This window comes from Excalfactoria chinensis, chromosome 1, assembly GCF_039878825.1.
Source record: "Excalfactoria chinensis isolate bCotChi1 chromosome 1, bCotChi1.hap2, whole genome shotgun sequence".
Taxonomy (NCBI): Eukaryota; Metazoa; Chordata; class Aves; order Galliformes; family Phasianidae; genus Excalfactoria; species Excalfactoria chinensis.
This window is the reverse complement of record NC_092825.1, coordinates 65,693,097-65,715,413: the sequence shown is the minus strand read 5'-3', so window position 1 is coordinate 65,715,413 and position 22,317 is coordinate 65,693,097. Positions and strand designations below refer to the sequence as shown.

Below are 22,317 nucleotides of genomic sequence, written 5' to 3'. Positions count from 1 at the left end.
TTGCCAATAAACAAACAAACAAAAACCCCACAAAATCTTTTACTTGTTAAATATGCACGTCTCAGAGAGACTCTGGTAACAATACAACTCAAAATGCAAATCTCACCTTTTCCCAAACCACACACTACCATAAAACTGGACATGTGTCTTGAAAAGTCAGAAAATTAGGCCTTCTTTTGGAACAAAAATGATGAAGAGACCATCACATGAATGCCTTGGGAAATCTCAAAACCAAACTGAGAGGATTTTAGCTTCAGGACTTCTTCAGAACACTGTACAGCTGTGACCAGCAGGGAGGCAGATGGAGAACTAAGGACACAAAAACTGTGCAGCAAGCAATGTGCGTAGTCCTGTCTTTGCTCACTACTGATGTCCCAAGGCATTTTCCTTCCCACACTAGCAGACAAATAAAATAAGTATTATTTAGAATGGTTAACCATATGGTCGGTATCATCTTCATATGCTGTTTTCAGTGCATTATTACACTATATGGTAGAGATCTACATAATAAGATTCAAATTTGCATTTGGTTGCACAACAGACCTGCACCATTTGGGGACAGAGACAGAGGAGAGGGCACTATAGCAGAGTATGATACTTCCATGGGCTGGCCCTAACGGAGTGGCCATAGAACAATGTAATTTCTTTATTCTGGGCATGTTATCGGGTTTTCAACCTGAAATAAATATTTATCAGCCTTCACCGATGATTTTTTTTTTTATTTTTTTTTTTTTGTGGTAAATATTTGCTGAAATTGTTTAGCCCTCCCTTTTTTTATATTCGTTTTCAGCCTACACGTGTGTTTGTCAGCCTTGTGCCTTCTTAACGAGGAACACTGTCGCATGCAGCAAAAAAGAAAAAGAAAAAGAAAAAAAAAAAAATAAACCTAGGAAGGACGATGCACAAAAGATAAATGAAAGATAAACAACCTAAAAACTACAATCCATTACCCTTAAACTCTGCCCTTCCACTTCCCAAGTCATCTGACCCTTTTTTTGGATAATGAAGCATCAGAAGCAAGAACTCGTTTTTATTCTAAATTAAGGTATCTACACTGCAGACTGAACAATACTGATTGGGTTTTTTGTCTGGATACAGTGAAATGCTTTCCAGTTTTCACTGACATTTTTATTTTTTTTATTTTTTTTTTTTTTAGAATATACAAAACACTGCAGAAGCACATGTAAATCACCACTCTCTTGCCCAGTGGAACAGAATTTCAGTTACCAATGCCAACAGTTGCCTACAGAAGGCATCTACATCTGGTCTGCTACATCCAAGACAGCAACCGCGGGCACACGTTGCGCTTTATTTGGAATTCATCACTGCGGTGCAGCTGAGCCCCAGATAAAAAAACTATAAGCCTCCAGGGTTAAACAGACAAATGTTTTCAGTCACAACAACTTTTTTTCTTTTCTTTTTTTTTTTTTTGCAGGGAAGCAAAGCCATAACAATGTATGTAGGAGGTTTTATGTAAATCATTAAAGGCCTACTGACTGAAATTGTTGCTAACACCACGAAGTTGCTTAATGTACACTTGAGAGTGTGAAAGCAGAACAGATGAATAGTCTCACAAATCTTATTTGCTCCATTGGAAAAATGCAAAAGAAAAAAAAAAAATCTTGTAAAAAAAAAAAGAAAAATAAATATCTGATTCCTGCTCATTGCCATTCAAATTTAAGACAAATTAATATTCATCATTCCTGACTGCGTGGTGGTTTTTACTGGGAGGCAGAAGGGGCAGATACATTCAGTAAACAAATTTACTTTCAAATCCACACAGATTTCAGTACCTACCTAGCCACTCGTTGAATTTTTTTACTTCGCTAGGAAGTCCCAGCTCAGTGAAATCACCAGCATGTATTAACACATCTCCATATGGCATTTGGATGGGATCAGTTCTCGAGTGAGTATCAGAAATGCAGACAAATCGAGTATACCCTGGAGGCTTGGGAGCATCATGGGGCACCGGATCAACCCTGCAGGAAATGCATCATAACAAGGTTATAATGTACATATGAACTTCCAGTGTCTACTTTGCAATTCTAATACTAATTTTTACCTTTACAAAAGATTACACGGTCTTATAGATCTGTCTGATGGAAGGGATTTATTAAAACAAACCTAACACTAATGGGAGGTGCAAAAATCCTTGATGTTCACATCACAACATTCTCAGTATTTGTTGGATTAAGTGAAAGAGATTAAGCAAGAGAAACTGAACTATGGCGGTAACTCTCAAACAAAAACTTACAAATAAATCAAAGGCATCAACAGATTCAAAGGAACAGTGCTATCCTGTTTCATTGTTTAAATATGATTACATGGTACACCGGGAAAAGATTTATTTCAGATACATAAATACATTTTTAAATGCATTTATTAATTATAACTTTTTTTCAGCAAGTTATATAATTCCAGCAAATTTAATTAACACATTTTGGAGATACGTTTCAGTCTGCTAATGCAATGCAAGATAAGAATCATCCCGACAACAGCTGTAAATGTACGTTCAAGTCTGACTATTGTCAGGACAAATGTGGTAACTTTCTGGGCTTAATTATACTAAATGAAATCAGATGCTGTGAGGGGTGAGGCTGCATTGTTCAGAACCCAATCTCAGTATTCAGAACTGAGAAAAAGAAACAAGTTTGCTGAGACTTACAGCTTATATGTTAGAAGAGGAAAGCAGAAAACACCTCTCTGCTTTGCGAGGCATACTTATTTCCAACTCTTTCAGTCTTTTTACTCTCTAGCTATAGTTTGTTAGAATATGCAGAAGCAAATGTATCCATATACAGCTATACCATTATCTGCTATTCCAGTAAGGGAATTCTGGTGGAATCAAATCAGAAAGTCAGAGATGCAAGAATTATATTTGCAACACCAGAGAGGTATACAGAAATACTATGAATTATTTTACTTTTAAAACAGTCATCCTGAAAGGAAAAACAAAATTAGTTTTCTTCACTATTGCCATATGTAATATGTTCCTTACTGGTTGTGCTTCAATTCAGGATCTTGGTATTATATAAAGGAACACAGGAAAAATTTAAGAGATCTCTGTTATTAAGAATACTGCCCCTGAGTTTGCTGGGTAAATTACCAGAAGACATTTTATTATTTGAAAAATGTAATATAAGCATTTCTAATCACACAGTTTTTTCCTGAAGTGAAAGAAGAATTCTATTAAATGTATGGATACTGAAGTATTTTTGACAACTTCACACAATAAACGGATAAAATCTAAGTCTTCACATCTTACTAAATATAGATAAAACATTCTTAGCATTTTTTGTAATTATAAAAATTGACTATGAATAAATTGATTGTATCCATCTTTCTTACAGGTTTTAGGAAGAAGTGGAGTGGCTTTGTTTTGTTGTCACTAAGCATCAACAATTTGTGAGGTGGTTTTGCTGCTAGTTTTTTTACAGGGATACTGGAGAAACCATCATGAGTACCCTCCAACTCTCTCCAAAGTTCCCGTTTCTGAGCAGAAAATAATGACATGTGAGGAAGAAGAAAAGCCAGCCGTGATCAGATTCTACCCAATGTGCACCCAGCATTACGTGCATGTCAGTGCACTCAGGTTACATCTAAGTAAACACGTAATAGAAACTGTAAAACTCAGCCAAAAAAGTGAAACATTTGGACCCTGAGACACTGAAGCTGCAAACACTAGGTGCACGGCTGAGGGAGTGTGTATGCTGTGTGAAGGCCATGGGAAAGTGTTAGATAGGGTGCAGGAGTATGAGAGTTCACAACCATAAACACTGCAGCTAGACGATTGCAACTAGGTATTACAAATGCCTCTGTTTCTCAGGGATGAGAGCTGACACAGAGGGAGCTCTCTGGACTGCGAGTGGAGGTACCATGAGTAGTAGCAAAGGATGGAGAATGGTGGGTTTTGGACTACAGAGTGAGGGTTGTTTTAAGGTTCAGTTTGCATAAAGGGTACTGCATTTAATTCACAGAGTTCCTCCTCGGGGGTATATGTATTTCCCCTGTTGCTGCATCAGAACCAAATGGAAATCAAGGGTCTCACCACAGCAAACCAAGTGTGTAATACATTTGCTGTTTCTTATAGTTTGGATGGGGATAGAGGAGGCGTGGACAGCATTTTCCTGATTGCTGAGATATGCTTAACTTTCAGAGCCCATGCAGCGGGTCAAATAATGTTCATGGAGAAAAGATATCAACACTAAAAAAAAACAAACCCACAAATAAACGAGATGCACATTTTCATGCTGAAGTGGTATGCACACACTGAGGCCATACATAGGCAAAAACATATGTCAAGTTTCACAAATGCATCTAAGTTGTATTAGAAGTGATTTCTGAAGGCTGGATCCTCATATTTTTGGTTAACACGTTGCCACAGCAGCTGTCACACCAACACTCAATGCACCGCTTGCAGCATGAGCAAAGGAAGAAAGATCTGATTATTTTTTGCACAAATGCTATTTTTCTATAAAACAACGTGTAAACTTGTAAAGAAACGGAAAAGCAAAGTTAAAACCTCAGGGAAAATAAAAAATAAAATAAAATATAAAATTTAAAAAAAAAACAGTGCTAAGAGTGAGTTTCTAGACCAGACTTTTGAGGAGGTTCCCAAAAAACAGAAGACAGGAACTTCTTAGGAGTTGCTGATGAATCTGAGAACACTGTCAAAATCTGACACCCCTCCTGCCAGTGGCAATCCAGTCATCTCACAAGCATGGGAATGACAGACTAAGATGGGGCTAGGGAACTGCTGTCAGTACGCCAAAAAGTTAAGTAGAACTGCACTGAGGACCAAAGAAGAATTGGATTCAGTAGATGAGCAACAGAAATAACTGCGGTTCGAGTATTTTACCACAAGATTAGATGTTAATGGGTCTATCTGAAGCGTGTTTCTGATTGGCTGCAACCTACATATTTTGGCCTATACACAGACGAGGCAAAGCCCTTTCCTCTCTGAAGTTAATGACAAAACTTCTACATGCTAAAGTTGAGATTTCACCAACAATTATGTGAATAAAGGCGCTTTTGTTACACACTTTACCTTCTCTTTCTTTGTCACTGCTCTATTCACTGGAAGCAAAAGCAATCCTGCTGGTAGTCAGAAACATTCTTTACTATTTCTGTACCAAGAAAAAAGCAGGTCAGATTGTGGTATATGTTTCAATTTATTTAACCTCTTTTTCTGCATGCACAAGCTTCTTCAATTGTGTTAATCGTTTGTAAGAGAGTGCTAAATTCTTCTAAGGAATAATTTTCTAAGGATAGCTTATTTTCAACTACTTGCTTAAATGTTGAACTTATATCATGTAGTTGATTTTCCTCAGCCCTCTGGTAATATGATCTGTTTGTCACTGGTTAGAAATTCAAGCTGCATATTGTTGAGTACCAAGCAGTTATTTGTTTAGTCTGGAGAAGACGGGGCTTGGGGGGAGACCTTCTTGATCCCTGTAACAACCTGAATGGAGATTATGACAATGTTGGGTGTGGCGTCTTCTCCTGCTTAACTTGAAGCCATTCCATCTTGTCCTGCCACGAGTTGCACCATGGAAAGTTCAGGTTTGATATTGGAAAAAAAACTGTGGTCAGATGCTGGAATGGGCTGCCCAGGGAGGTGGTGGAGTGACCGTCCTTGGAGGTGTTCAAGAAATGTTTACATGTGGTTCTGAACATGGTTTAGTGTGAAATACTGGTGGTAGGTAGACAGTTGGACTGGATGATCTTGGAGGTCTTTTCCAATCTTGGTGATTCTATGATTCTAATAAATAACCTATTTTCAGTCCAGTAAAACACACTCAGCTTTTAGATCTGGAGAACAAGTTCAGGGTGCCCAGGAACTGCCTGAATATACATGAAGAATGGCTAAGCTTCGACAAATAAAGCAACCCGCACTTAGCATTTTCATTTATAAAAGTACTTCTGAACCCACGTTTGTTTGTTTGTACTTTTGCTAACATTTGCCAGCTCTATAAACAAAAGATGTTTCCCACTGCTGACACTCAACTCATTCTACTGTTTGCATTTTAATAGTACCTAAAAACCCCAACACAGATTACAAGCTAACACACTGCCCTCAAAAAGCAAGTGTTTGCTCATCACCCTGCTCTATGTCGGTCTCCAGATATATATATATATATTTTTACACAGTATCTATTTATGCCAAAAAATATACATAAGCATTCACTAAACAGATACACAACATTCAACCACTCATAACTGCTGACATTTTCAACTGCAGAAATCATGGTCTATGTCTGGAAAATATCAATTCATATTAAATACCAAAAATGTGAATGAGGGGATAATTTATTCAGACTTGGTAAAAGAAAAAGCTTTCGTTAAAATAAATAAATAAATAAATGAAAATTAACACCGGTCTTCTCATCTAACGATAAGGCTGCTTTTCTCTTTAATAAACACAATAAAATGGAGCAGACATTTTTATTCCCTATAAAAATATTTTACAGTAGATTTTTATACTTAATTTATTTGTAATAGCTTTACTGTTTTGCTCTTCCTTCTGGCTTTAAATTTTATGGCAGGTTTCATTTTGTAATTATAATTCTCCACTTTACGTTACAAGTAAATCATTTAGAGCAGTTAATTTTACTGATGCTGTCATTATATAAGAAGTCAGAAACAAACACATTATTTTAATTACTCTTTAAGCACTTGGCATCTTCAGCGCATTGGTATGAAAGTAAGTTGTCGGATGGATGCCCACACCATTTTACTTATTGATGTCATTTTTTTCTTGTATGTGTCTGTAATATAACTAACCAAACAATATCTGTTGTACAGATATGAGCTTGGTACTTCAACAGCTATTTACATCAATAGGCAAGTGCACAATGCAAACAAACAACTATTAAGATTGCAGAGAGTATCAGCCCTGTAGAATTTCTTGTTTTATTACCATGGCTAGATGTTTATTTATTTTTTTAATACTATTATGTATTAAAGTTATGCTAGTGGAGCGATCTTTCTATCAAAGTACTTATACTTCCCAAACGGACTGATTTTGTATCATTGTAGTAATTATTATTAGAAAGGCAGCAAAACAGTTTTCTTTGCGTTCTTTTTGACTGGTCCATCAAATACCACATTGACAAGGCAATAACAATTCAGAAGGCTGTGCTAGAGCAATAACAAAACTATAATACTTACATTTGCACATGTGGGGGCTGAAAACGTCCCTGGTTAATGTTGTAGAACGTGAAAGCCTGTGTGGGGTTGGAGCTGTACTCATCCACTTCAATTATGAGTCTACTGTGCTGATGCCTTCTAGCTGCCATAATGTGCGACTGGGCGAAAGCCATGCTTGCACTGGGTAGCTCTGCTTTTTCAGGCGATCATATCTGCTATCTTCCTACATCGATGGGAGAAGACCATGACATCTTACCTAATCAGCACACCTCTCTTTGAAAAACCTAAAAGTAGATGGAAGAGACGGAGCATAACTGTTTGACAGTTAATCTGTTTTAAGATTTGCTTTATTTATTATGAGACGAAAATCAAGGAGGGGGTAAGGAGGAAGAGGCAGAGCTCAAAGAATTCATTACAAACCTTTCCAATTCAGCAATCTGACGAACATACTTCAGTTGAGGGTGGGAAGTGGGTGGGGGAAGTAAGCTTGCAACAGAATACGGGAGACAACTTGCTCAAACATTTCAGACATTTAATACAGATCTAATACAGAGTGGTGTGTCAAATATTAATGTCTCATCATCACATTTACTTTTTTTTTTCCTGATTGAATTGTTGAATGTTTATATCGCATCTCCCTCCAAGAAAGCCCCAAACCTGAAACTAAATACACATCTGTGTGTAACTAAAGTGTGATTTAATTAAAAAGAATCAGTTTTACCAATTCTTTAGAAAGTCTACGCCATTTAACAATGGCATGCAATGAGAGTGTTTGTTCTTCAAATCCAAAGGAACGAAACAAACTCAACCTTCCACACACATGATCCCAGCCCTGAAGCAACCTGAAAGACCTCCTGATACATATAAGATAACATCTCCACTTCAGATACATTCTCTTTTTAGCACTAGCCCCAAAATCTGGATTCAATTGGGGAAAAAAAAAAATTAAAAAAAAAAAAAAAAAATATATATATATATATATATATATACATATATTTGAAGTCTAACACAGAGGTAAATGTTATTAAATATCAAAAGGCAAAATCCATAGAGGTTTTATGTTTGGGAATAAATGTTCTCTGAAGGTTACATATGTCTATAACAACAGCACTGAAAATGAGTAGAGGAACTGCAAAGTGAAACCAAATGGAATGTAAAGAGTATCCCCTAGAAACAGCAGAATGTAATTTAATTGTGAATTTTACTTTTATTTCTCAGTTTTAATAAAAAATGGATTATAAGGAATACAGGTGGGTATTTTTGCAGTATAACGTTGAGTCCTTTTTAAAAGTTGTCTGCCTTAAATATTTATTTTCATGTAAGCAAGGGCTTTTTTCCTCTAGCAAATATAAGTAATCTGCTTCAGAAGCTGTATTTCAAGAAAAGCTATGGTAGAATGCAGCAATTCATCTGATATGAGCAGTTTCTGGAAAGCAGAACTACAAGTTTTTTATGTGACCTTGCTGATATGAATTACTTCCATTCTGATGGGACCATTGCCAATTGATGGATGAGGAAGGTCTTCACAGTCACTCAAAGTTTTAAAGCTTTTTATAGGTACCTAGGTCTAATTCAGTTCTAGTGGGAGTCAAGCACCTAAGTATCTTCAAAAACCTGGGCTTCAGTCCTTCTATCTACTGGAGATATTAAGTGGTCCATGAAGCAGTGGTGTATTTTTGTTTTGGGAAACCTGTCCTTAGAAAGCTGGAATGAGAGATTCAGCTCGTTTTTGTTACTTGCTGAATGGCTGCAAAATGATGACAACTCACTGTCGCTAACAACCCGCAGAAAAACTGTCGGAGAATAAAAAAGCAGCTGCCCCCTTCCTCCCCCCCCCCCGAAATGAGTGAGGTAAAGAAATGGTAGAATAACAGCAGAGAAAAATTTGGATTTAAACACTCTCAGATGCTGCGTGCAGGCTACATGAACAAGCAGCAGCACAATGGAATGTGCCAGAGCAGGGGGAGGGAAGGGAGGCAGGATTCTTGTAAGAATAATCAAGTACAAATTGCAGCGCTTAGGAAATAAGAAATTATGATGGCAGATGTGAAGAATCCTCCCTGAGGAGCTTCCTGTAATAAATGAAGCATTTGTAAAGAAGTTTGAATGGGCACGATCAGGCATTTTATAGGGGGTAAACTGTTCCTAGTGAACCTACTTGTGTTTGCGAGAAAACATTAGGACTGGAGACTTCTAGAAATATTCTCCAGTATGATTAATAATATATGACTCCACAGCTCTACGTGAGGATTTCAAATTACCTTAAAAAACACACTGTGTTTTATAATTCAAGGCTCATGCCCACCTTACACATAGCAGAACCAAAGCTGCAAAGGCATTAAGGCACTGCCTGACAGGACCTAGAATCTCCCATTGGCCTTAGGAAACCCTCAGTGCCCAAAGCAGCCAGCCAAAACACATTTTTGTTACCCTCCTGTTCAGTCCTGTCTTCTACAACTGCTCTCAACCGATACGTCAAAGGGGAGGAGAAGCAGATGGATCCTGGCACCCCAATGTCCACTCTTAAGCTCTGCTTTCTCTTTCCAAGTAAGGGGAAATCAGTGCTTATCAACACAAACTAATTCAAAGTAATGCTTTTTTTCCCCCCTTTGTTTGCAAACAAAACTAAGCACAGCAAGTACACCACCGATGCATCATTTAGTGCTGAAAAGCTCCTTTAAGCAGGGAATCAATCCTTGCACATGGGAGAGCATGTGAATCACACCATTAGGCAAGCCTGCGAGGATGCTAGCCACAAACATTAAGCAAGAAGTTCACCACATGAATCTGTAGAAAATTGGAAGGCAACATGTCTCACTTAAGGGGAAAAAAGGAAAAGAAAAAGAGAGACATTACAGCATCGCTAAGCCTTCTGCCCAATGACAGTCACCCAGTGTCAACTCTGGACATGTAAAAAGCATCCAAGACAAGGGGGGTGGGAAAGAAAAAAAAAAAAGAGACAAATACTGCAATAAAAATAAGATAACTAGCAATCGCATGAATAGCTTATGCTAAACAAAAATCAAATACTGTAACACGCATAATCAGTAAGCATAATTCAATAGCAAGCTTCATTCAAGCTCATTTCAGAAACATACACAGATGTCTTTGAACCTTACCTTTCAGTCTAGGGCTGCTTTCCTGCATAAGTGGTTGGCTGACTACGAACATTCTTGGTGTTCGACAGAACAAGCTGTCTCTTTCTAGCTTGACTGATAACTAGACTGACACCCATTACTCCCCTCTTTCTGTTTCCATTTCCAAGAGTCCCCACAATCGTAACTTTATCTTCTTTTAAGATTCTGAAATTTCTTTCTTGCCTAGACCAGAGTATAAAATGTAGTGGGGAAATAATTATCTGCATCTCTAGTATGCAAGTTTTAAAATTTATATGCCCAGCATTACCAAGACAGAGCACTAAGACTCAAATCCCCACAGCAACAACATGCTAACCATCCTCTTCCCCCAGACTTATGGAGCTGCGGGATGTCTGCCAGAGAAAAACAGGGAAATGTAAAAAGGACTGCAAGAACATGAATACTAAAATAAATATCACAAACCTGGCTGTTAGAATCACAGACTGAGAAAAAGCTATTAAACCAGCTAAGCCATTTCCTTACTGATGTCAGGAATGTTCTCCATACATTATCTTTCAGGTGCCTTTTTTAACATGTGCTCAAAGGTTCACAGAGGCCTGATCCAAAGCCCGCCATACACAATGGACTCTGCTAGACCACCTTCAGCAGGCTTTGTATCAGGCCATAAACTATATGGGTCACCATCTATCCTAAGGAATTATTGGATCAGGTAGGTGCTTCCATTCAGACATATATTTAAGTCATATGCTGAATTTAGTTCTCAAAATTAAAAAAGTGTATTAAGATTTTCTTACTTTACTTTCTCAGCCTGGAATTTCTAGTATAGCAGGCATGTTTATTTTTACATCAATTCTCCAGCCTTTCTATGCATCCCTTTCCTTTTTCATCCCCCCCCCCCCCCCCCGACTTCAGGCCAATATTTTATTTTAATCTCACCTATTCTCTCCCAGATTCTAGTTCATTTTATGTTCATCCTTGAGCTCACTCTTGCCCATTGTTTCTCATCAGATCTTATTCCACCATCTCCATTGCTATCACCTACTCTTTGTCTCAATCCTACAAGCAATACTGAGACTACTTGACAACTACTCCAGAAATAAGATATAAGAATCTAGACTTAGGAACAACGCAGCTCAAGTAGACGTCACTGAAACAATAATTAGAAATCAAGATAAAATACTGATGGTGATGATGACACTGATGATAAGAACAAGCTACAAGTAAGAAATAAAACTCTGGAGTTACCTGTTGAGCAAAAAGCTTTGCCAGGTCACAAAAAACCTGGAGATCAAAAGGCTTTATGTGGTTGGAGCACATCACAGTAAGAAAGCTGAAGAGATGAAGCTGCCAGATATTGCATCAGCAACAGTGAGATATCATGAAGAAAGAAGAGAAGCAGGTACTAGGTCAGTGGCAGCTACAGAAAACACATTTTGTTCAGAGAGTATGACGAGCTGGGATTTGGGGAGGCTATGAAGAAATAAAATGCAGCAGTAAAAAAAAGGCACCTTCATGCAGCTATAAAACATCAAAGCTATATTTTTTCAGGGAAAGCCAGTGAGACAACAGCAGTAAAATACCTTAACGAAGCACATGAGAGCTTGTGATAGACCACACAGTCACACACGTGCTTCTTGTGCAAATCAAAAAATTGTAGAATGGTCTGAGGTGAGAAGTACCTTAAAGGCCATCTAGTCCAACTCCCCAACTCCCTGTCATGGGGACATGGGGACACCTTCCAATAGAAATTGAATACTGGTAATCTTGGAATACTGGTAAGCAGAAAACCCCTCCTAGAGCTTCACCAAGAGTTCAGGTTGTCCCCTATAATGAAGGTAAACTGTTCTTCATAGGCTGTCAGGTCATTTTCTACACAGAGAAGCAGCCTCTTTATTTAAAAGAAAAAAATGTGGGGAAATTAAAAAAAAAGTGCCACATAGCATTCAGCAGCAGTGGTACCAATTGTCAGAGTAACACTGTTAAAACCCCTGGAGTTTGGCTTTGTGATAACAAATTACTGTTATTTTTTGTTTTAAACTCCCCCCACACACAAACAGGTTATTACAGACCGTCCAGCAATAAGTGAACATAATGGAACCAGTAAAGTGATTACTATGAGAAATAGACTGAAAACTATTCTTTTTCCTGTTGAAATATCCATTTCGCATAGTCCATACTAATCGATGGCATTAGGCTGCTATTTCCAGTTCTGTCATCAGAAAATGAATGCTGAAACAATCCTAAAAAGGCATTATTCTGTGGGAAAGGATGAGCCAAGCAAATCACTCTGCAGATAAAAGCTTTTCCAAAGTAATAAACCCTCTTCTTCCTTCTCTTCATTTTCTGAAACGAAATGCAAGTCCTGGCAAACAAAAACCACCGAGTCTTCCCTTAAGAGACCAAGCAAATTCACTTGACAAATGAGGAATTTGAACGCTCTTAACACAATCGTGGACTCTGAAGTGAAGGCAGCATCATCAGAGACATTTGTAGGTTCTAAAGTCACTCATGTCACTTCTACTGATGGGATTTATAAGGCCCTCTATATGAATACAATTTTTGGTACCAATTGCATTTAAAAAGTGAACAAGTGAAAGTGCAATGTATCGAAGTGAAACATGAACATACAAGCCTCCTTTCCCCAAGGCAATTGCTTTACATACATGTAATTTGTAACCATGAGTATTAAACAATATTTTAAGAACCAACAGATTCCTCAAGGATATCTGAAGTGTTGCTTTATCATCTGTAGCATCACTTATGGTGCCTCAACCCTTACCAAATTCCCTGAGTTCTATGTTAGAAACACAGAGAGCTGGAATTCCTGCATGGAAAGCTAGCCCCACTAGGCTTACTGAATCAGGACAGCATTTGAGAACGTTAGCTTTCCTAAATGTCAGTTTAGCTCTGGTGCATTGTGCCAAGGCAACATCCCTCAAGTCTCCAGACCTTGATCCATGGCACACAAAGAGGCCTGGCAATAACACCGGGCCTGGCACGAGACATTGGGCTGCCTCTGTGCCTCAGACCTGCCCAGTACAGACCACAATTGAAGGGCAGCACATCAAAGTCACATGTTCCAAGAAATCTCTGCTGTTAAGCAGCAAATAAAAGTATACATTAGAGGGAGTTCTGTAGAGCAGGTTTATCACCACAGTAAAAGTGGAACAAGCATACCAGTTAATTCTGTGAGGGCCCAGAGGTGGCAATATACATTGCTTTGCCTGCTTCTCAGGGCACAACACGTAGGGATATCAACTGATGTTTGTGCTTGTTGTCTTACAAGAATCTGAATAAAAACTTTAAAATGCCTCTCTACCATGGCTCACCTGTTAACTAGAGCACGTATGTTCTGCTGCTCTCTGGCTGTCATTTTCAGAAACTTTTTCTTATGTTCTACATTTAATGGGTAGACATCATAAGCATCCTGCCTTCCAGTTTCAGCTCTCTTCTTCAGAGTATGGGTAAAGAATCTAAATCATCTCCATAATTTATTAAGGGGACCCTCTGGGCCATCTTAAAAACACATGTGAGATCGTTTTCTGCACTAGCAAACCTGAATTTGCTAACTGTTATCAAATAATACTCAGTTCTGTATATTCTCACCAGATGTCCAAGTTACTCCCAGATAAATAACAGCAGACATAATTCTCAATTACCTGGATGCCTCAAAATCCTATCAACTTCAATGAGAAGAAACACACAATCTATCAAAACTTGTATTTCATCTGTCAAAGAATGCTTTGGTGTCTCTTCATTTATACCACCTATTTCCTAACTGTAGATCTATAAGTCACAGAGCAACCTGTTTTGTTATGTGAAAAGAGCCACTGACTTACGTAAGACTTTTTATTTCTCTGTAATTATAATTACCTTAACGTGCATTAGGAAAAACTAAATCCCCCAAGTTATTTCTCACCATGCAAAAACACACTGTTCCTCTTCTTTGCTGATTACAATGACCTGTCAAACACAGTATGACAACATTAGTCACCGAAATTAACTTTTACTCTAAATTAGTTTTCTTCCATTGCTCTCAAGCACAAGTATTATACGTGTTTCTCTCATTACTTTATAAACAACAAACACTATTTGTTAGTATTTGTTAGCTTTAACTGTCATGCAAATATTTTATAGACATAGCAAGTAGGAAATGAGATAATTTGTCTTTTGGAATTGTGCCCTTACATTCACTTCTTTGGAATTTCCTCAAAAGAAATACTGAATCTACTTTATGTCAAAGTTCTGACCCGGCACACAGAAAAAGAGATGGATGGATTCAGAAAACACCAAAATTACCTATTTGCCAACGAAATGTAAATGTGTTGATTTAAAACAATTAACACTTTAAAACCTTCTTAGCTTGTCCACTTTGGAATGATTTAAAATTACTTGTGCTAGTTTACTTACCTAGGTTCACAAAACCACAATGACTGATTCTTCTATTTATGAAAATCTTATTTGGGATTATCAGGAGCATCATTTTCTGATGCAAGTTCTCATCCATACAAATAACAGTTAATTTACTCAATTTAAATAAACAAATAAATAACAACCCACTAATAATACGGGTCTGTCTTTTTCTTAAACCTTGGCTTTACAATACACCAAATACATTTTAAACACTGCGGTACTCTAAGATCTACAAACAGACTGAATATTTGCCAAGGCTAAATGCTTTACTGTAACCCTACGTACAGTCTTGCCTGCATATATAAAACATCACATTTGAATAAAATATTTACACGGATACATTTTTTCTTAAGGAAAATAAAATCTTTTCCCTGAAAAAATATACAGTTTTGCTCGATGCTGCTCTATTTATCCCAAAATATCTGCTGATGCAGCTTATCTATTTAAGTAATTACCGCTAAGGAAGGAAATTTTAAATAAATACATCTAAAAGCCACGAAACTCATTCCTCACTCTTAAAAAATTAGCTTTGATCCCTGGTAATGACTCAAAATCTGCTATGTTACTGAAGATCCCAAGCTCATACAGAAAAAAACTATAAGTCCCAAAATGACAATAGTCATCTTAATGAAAAAATAGCTAAAACACAGGTTATGTGGAAATCTGACCAAAAAATAGTCATCTCAATGGGAGTAAACCGAGACTGCAGTGCTTTGATTCCACATTTCAGTCTGCAATTTGGGCACATCATCTGACGAAGCTCTTGAATCTCTTAAAGTATTTGCTTAGAAAATGAATATGCAAGTATTGAAACATCATATATTTAAGAAGACAGAGTTTGGTTTAAATCTGCAAATGAAGAACTTTGTCCTTTCCCGTTACCCTTTTGTGAGAACTGCCTGACGTTAATTTCTTAGCCTTTATCTGGACAAGCATCACCAGGTCAAATCCAAGTTACCTGTTCCACAGAATTTATCCAAACTAATTTCCGTGGAAATAGAATATAAATGCACAGAATTTAGCCAATCGGGTCATCCTCACCTGAGGGCAGAATAAATCCATATGATTTAGCCTGTTTGCTCTGATATCAACATTTTATCAGAACATGACAAAGCCTAATACTGAATGCCTAGCAGTCAGTTCAGGTCACTCTAAAGCAAGCACTCAAAAACAGTGTCCTCCACCAGCAGGGTTAGCCCATGGGTCAGTAGTGCACAGTGCTGGTACTGGGGTGGCTGAGGACAGAAGTAGCAGACAGCAAAACAGGCAGCAACTCCCACATTCTGAGGGCAGACAGAGGTAGAGATGCTGTTCCACACAAAGGCATGTTGACGCTAGCAGGGCAGCTCACAGTCTTCCCTTTTAGTCCAGAAGCATTGCTCAGATTTGGATGAATCTCTGTTGCTAACATATGCCTCCGATTTCAGGAAGAAAATCTAATACTAAACAGACTTGAAAGGTTGCTGATCTCTATGTCAATACACAAGAATAGGAAAATAAAAGTTGCCAGTCTAACACCTGCAGCTGAAGATGAATGAAATGTCAAAGTACAAGCATGCAAACGTGTAAATCTGAATATGCAACAGCTCACATGTAAATATACTTTCAGATACTACTTTAGGTATAATCTTATTAAAGGGAATCAAGAAATGTTTTTAACAGCTTTATACATATTATATGTATAATTAGACACAAAACTTTGAAAATTAAGTCCTATTATTTTCATTGGTTCCACCTTCCAATCCTTCAGCTTTAATTTTTTAAGTTGAAATACTTCACGTATTATGATTAATGTCCAGGGAGAGAGTCAGTGGGTTTTCCCTCATTATTTTTCCAGGTATACTTCCCAGAACTGGTAGGAATAAAGTAACACAGAAGTTGGGACCATTCACTCCTTGTACGCATGTGGTCATGCCCACAGAGAGTCCACCTCCAAGCTCCGTGGGAAACTGAGACAAAGATAACCTAATCTCTTCTTTCGTGGAAAGAAGATAGACGACAAAACAGAAGCCCCAGGTACACTGTTCTGAGGCAGAGTGTTGGAGATCAGGAAGACCCCGGTTCCACAGTGCCTTTTTCACAACAGTGATTCTTTAAATCACTGCCCTCCCTAAAACAGGAGGGGCTATTTATGAGAGTGAAGCAAAAATCAGTAGAAAACCTACACTGAGACAGCATATTCACAGTACTTCAGTTTTGATAACTCAGATGGTAGCTCCCACACTGGAAAGTGCTGGACCAGCTGCTGCTGAAATGTGGCTCTGAGCTGTACACACACTACACTGCATCACCTCGTTTGCTGGCTGTTCGAAGATCTCTTTTAACAGTTTTATTTGGATGGACTACAAATCCTCATTTGACCCAAAAGATGCTAAAACAAAGCCAAGTGTTCCAGTGGTGAAAAGTAAAGGAAGACCGAAATGGGGCTATTTAGGAGGAAAACATCAAAGCAGTGGAATTAAACCATTATACATTTCTGGATTTTCTTTTTCTTTCTTTCCCTTACTTGATCAACCTGGTAAAGTCAGAATAATTTTTGGTGTTGTCAGATCTTCTATTTACTATTCAGTTTTTTGGTATTTTGTTACCTACTGGCTGTAGCTGGGTTTTTATCCATCCCACTCCCTCTCCAGCAGCCATGGTACCTTGAACTTTTACCAAAACCAACTCACACTATGGATTCAATACGTGCGCTGAGGGGAAAAAATGAGATATATATCAGAATAGTGATACTGTGAATATACTGTGATATTTTTGGTTTACCTCAAACCAGAAGGAAGGCTGTCACATAAACAAGACGTAATTCCAGTATTATTATTTACTGTTACACGAGTGTCCACAGACCAATTGAAATCTAAGAACAAACTATGCTAGGCACTGTACAATCAAACAGCAGCAAAAAGCTTCCACCCCAAAGAGATTAGAGTCTATCAAAACTCCAAGGATGTGGGACAAAAATAATACAGCAATGCAGAAAAAAAAATGATCAAGGCAATGACAGAACATTCCTTTCATTTACATTTGAAGAGAATGAAAAAATATGTAGGATTAGCGTCACAAACACATACATATATATATATATATGATAGAGCAGGTGAGAAGAGGAAAAAGTAAGTGTCATGCAGGATGTTTGAGCCATAGGGAATGCAAAGCAAAGCAACTGAGAGCTGGCAAAGAGGGAGTCTGAGCAAAGTAACCAATTAGGATAAGGCAAAGAAAAAAATAGTCAAACATATCAGTAACCATTGGTCTCTTTCATATGCTGCTTCTACAGCTGCTGTGGCAGCTCCAGTATTTGGCTGAATGGCAAGACCCTCACCTGCTGTAAGAGAAGCTGGACTACATGTGTGATAGATTAACTGAACTTGAAAGGTCAGGAGAGCATACTGCATCAAGACAGCTTGCAAAAGAAGTCATGTATGTTTAATACAGTAATCTTATTAGCAGAAACATATAAACTAAAAAGACATAATCAGTAAGTGGCAAGTGCTTGCAAATGAAAGTATGTATTACAACTCTTTAATACATACATATATATATATATAATATAAATGTATATATAAAGGATGACCGATCCTTAAGATGCCAAAATCAGTTTGACTCTTCAATCATACACAGTGCATTATATTTAAATGACATTATGAGCCAATTTTACTCCCATGATAAATACCGGTTATTTAAAGAGTAAAGCATTCTGTGTTTAGGTTAGTGTAATGAAGACCAAATCAGCTACAACTGCAAGTTGCTACATATACAGCATGACAGTTATTTGTTAATCCTAATACAATTCCCACTGCCACATCAAATCACAACAAAACTGTCACACTTGTTGACAGTTTCAACAATGAAGTCAAGCAGTGAGCAGTCACAAGAGGATGAACTGCTTCACCCTCTGGAGGTGGTCACTGAAGAAGCAGGTGAATAGTCATTACACTAAGAGCTCCTTTTTGCAATGTGTCTCACACTGGACTGTCATCCTATAACCTTTCCCAAGCACTGCATTCATGTGTATTTTATTTATAACATTAGCCTCTAAAGATGACTTTCTAAGAGGAAGTCACACAATAACAGTCCAGTGACCTTAAAGGACCCCCTTACACTAACAGCCTGGCTTGTGTTTTGAAACAAACCCGAAAGATTAGGATTGAAGCTTGTATTTAAGTTAGAAATAATGATCGGAGACCAGATCACTTTTATACACTTGTCTCACAGACCCAATTGACCCATGGACAATGTTCACAAAACCCAACCTGGTGTATATGTAAATCACAGTTTCCAGCATTATGTTTGGTCTTCTCAGGAGACCTCAAAACGTACACTGTAACACTCCAATATATCTTAATGTAACAGTACCGTGTGGAAAGACTCTTCCCTCGGATGATTTTACATATCCTCTCTAAACCTGCCTGCTTGCAATTCTTTGAAATAAGGTTTAACAGGAATCAAATGAACGGCAGGGAATTATTACTACATGTATTAATCATTTGAGATGAAAACTGATTTCATATACAAAAATACTGAAATCCTCGAATTTAAACTCACTTTTTCATTCACTGATAGTTTCTTCTCACAGACAGTATCTACATCAATTAAGTGGTCAGCTGGTTCTAAGGAATTTGAGGTTCCTCATAATTCAGAGGCAAAACTCTAACTGACTTAAAAAACAGAAACCTTTCCATACACCACTGCACGTTCTATTACAATAGAGAAAAGCCCTCTCCTGTGTAACTCTTCAGGTGAGAGGGACTGCATCTGAGGCAGCAGGTCTGATCATATTCCTTCCCTAAGAGAACATAACATGGACCTTTTTTTTTTTTTCTAATTCTTTACAATGAATTTGGTTAGATAAATACGATCATGAACAACACTGTAATCATTAACTCAAGAAGCAGAAACATCGATGTCAGAATAGGCAACGTATTCCAAATCAGAACTCCGGGTCCACTTTACATTCCTGCTGACAGTTCCTGTAATGAGCACACAGCATTAAAGAAAAACCATGACCTGTTTAAACAAAGATCAGAGCACCAGCTTTATCTGTGCATTCTTTGGTGTTGTTTGTTGTTTGGTATCACAAACTAATACCAAAGCACCCTATAATAACACTTTAACAGGTTTTCACACAGGGCAAAGGGTTTGCTCTAGTCTAACGTGAACAATTGTTTAACACATGCGGTTTTCTCCATGTGAATCCATACAGGTATTCAGAGCAGTTACAATGTTTTAAATTAGACTGAAGGAAGGAACAGAGAAGAGACAGACAATGGTGTACAAGCAAGAAATGTTAAGATTCTTCTGTCTCAGATAGCCTGAGACAGCGAAGGAAACGAGAGGAGCAAAGCAAGAATTGTGTGAACATGCCACTTAAATTCTGTGGCTAACGATTACAGTCAATCAATTCATCTATGTAACACACATGGGATAACCCTCACATTTAATAGTAAAAAATAAATAAATCACATGCAAAATAAAAAATACATACCTACGCTGCCAGCAAATTTACACCACGGCACAGCTTAACACGCTCAGGTCCAGCACATGTTACAGTCCTGTAATGACTACTTAACAGCCTTCTCAAAAGACGCACTCATCTTGGAAGCCAAATCCCGGCCATACCCATTTTCAATGTAGTCCTGCATTTTAAATATCTACTGATACTCTCTTGAGAAACTGAGCTCACTTCACCGGGAGCTTATCACAAAGTTTAATAACCTTGCCCAGTTATCAATTTATCCAGAATAACTAAAGCTCCTTTGCTCCGTAGCCTAAATTACTTACTAAATTCATTGGGCATTAACTGAAGTTGAAGTGGTTATCAATACTGGACATTATCAGCAGATCTTCCAATTAAGGCATTATCAAGATATGTATGGTGTAGGCAGAAACCTTCTACTACTGATCATTTGCCAAAGAGAAAGGAAGGACTGAAACCTGCCCGCATTCTGCACACTTCCCATCCCTACCTCCTGTGTTGGCCATGCACAAATATACGTATTTCAGAATGTATTTCACGCTGCCGATCCCAACGTGCAAACCATAGAAACGCAGCCATAAAGCAAACAGTGAAGTATATGAAAAGCAACGAACCCCCCTACCTAACCCTCTTCAATCTTCTATTTATTCCCCCCGCTCCTCTGCTCGGAGCGTGCCGGGTACCAAGCAGCAGCGCGATGCACGACACGAAGATCAGCACGAATTCTGAGCAACTTACTGAACGCTCTCCTCCCGGAACAAAACTTTGGAGGTCACCAGATTCTCTCCAACCACCCACCAAAGTTCTCCCGCTCTCACCTCCCCTTCCCCGGCCGAGCCGCCGCACCCGCTACTCCCGAGCTCCCTCAGGTCGGTCCGTGCCCTCGCACCTGCCCGGGGCCGACGGAGCCGCCCTCCTTCCGACCCGCGGCTCGCAGCCTCCGCGGGAACTCGCTAACAAAGTAACTTCCAGGCGGGAGCGCGGCCGCTTCCCCCGCAGCCCCGCGGCCGAAGAGAGGAGGCGGCGGGCGGGCAGCGCTCCGCTCAGCGGCTGACAGCTCGGATTTACCTTCGCGCAGCCCTTCCTCCGGCCCGGCGGAAGGCGAGCGGCGGCAGAGCGGCATGGAGGCAGGGCGCGGGGAGCTGCGGGGCGCTTCCCTCCGCCTCTCGGCAGTCCCTGCTCTTCGGAAAGCCCTTCCCCCTGCCGGACTGCCTCACTCTCTCCGGCTTTGGGGCATACGCGTATATTTTTTAAGGAGCGCGAAGAAGCCGCGGGGAGGCTCGGCTGGGAGAGACGAAGCCCTGACGCGCTTGGGGGTGGGCAGGCGGGGGGATCCAGATCCTGGCACGGCCGCGCACGCACACCCATCCCCCCTTCTCCGCGGTCCCCAGCCGGGGAAGGCAGCGCCGAGGCTCGAACCCCACCGCCTCCAACCGACCCCGCCGCGGGGAGCGGGCCCTGCGCGGTGCCCCCGCCCCGAGCCGCGGGCAGACCCCGCCCGGGGCGGCCGCCCGGATCCCTCCCCGCTCCCACCCCACGGAGCAGGGGCGCTCCCCAGAGCACTTACCCTGCCCGCCAGGACTGCTCTGAAACCGCAGGATTTGGTGCGAGTGCCCGTCTCGTTCTCCGGGAGCCCAGCCTCCCCTCCCCCTTAGCCTCCCCTCCCCCGCCTCCCCCACCTCCTTTGGGGGGCCAGGAATCCCCCACCGCCGGCCCTCCCTTCCTCTCCGCCCGCCCGGGGAGCCCCGCGCCGCCGGAGAGCCGAGCGGCCGCGGCCCGGCCCGTGACCAGAGCAGCCCGGCCGGGCACGGGGCCCGCGGTGCTCCATGGCCCCCGGCCGGGGCCGGGACGAGCTGCCAGCTCGCCCCCGCGCCTCTACGCCCTCCGCCCAAGGGGCTCGCCGGAGCCCGCCCGCCCCGGGGCAGATCTGATGCAGCCCCTGGGGAGCGGGGGGCTAGGCGGGAGCTCCGTGGCGGCCGCCCTCGCGTCCCCTCGTTGCGCAGGGGGAAGTTGATCGGGGCGTCCGCCTGCAGCCAGGCCGCGCCGCGCCGCCCGTGAGGCGGAGGGCGGGCGGCAGCGGGGGTCCGCGGCTGCTGTCCCTGGCCCGCTGCCCTCCTCACGGCGACCCGGGTTTGCCCCCCCCGCCTTGGGGTCGGGGGAGCCTCTCCCCGTCACGGCCGAGGG

At 40.4% G+C, this 22,317-nt stretch overlaps 1 protein-coding gene across 10 annotated transcripts in view; it reads right to left on the bottom strand.

Annotated features, from left to right (window-relative positions):
- The window catches only part of MPPED1 (metallophosphoesterase domain containing 1), a 63,489-nt gene extending 41,570 nt beyond the window's left edge, over window positions 1–21,919 (bottom strand). The window contains exons 1-3 of one of the 10 annotated variants that reach the window (XM_072327393.1): window positions 21,813–21,919; window positions 7,171–7,372; window positions 1,798–1,979 (exon numbers count right to left, since the gene is read on the bottom strand). In XM_072327393.1, the coding sequence (XP_072183494.1) occupies window positions 1,798–1,979; window positions 7,171–7,322 (334 nt within the window). In that variant the 5' untranslated portion in view covers window positions 7,323–7,372; window positions 21,813–21,919. Of the gene's footprint in view, window positions 1–1,797; window positions 1,980–7,170; window positions 7,464–10,268; window positions 11,109–20,142; window positions 20,923–20,951; window positions 21,613–21,700; window positions 21,792–21,812 lie in introns of those variants that run through there. The other 9 variants (XM_072327325.1, XM_072327385.1, XM_072327375.1 and 6 more) reach the window with 9 other exon arrangements.
- Window positions 21,920–22,317: the final 398 nt, after the last annotated feature.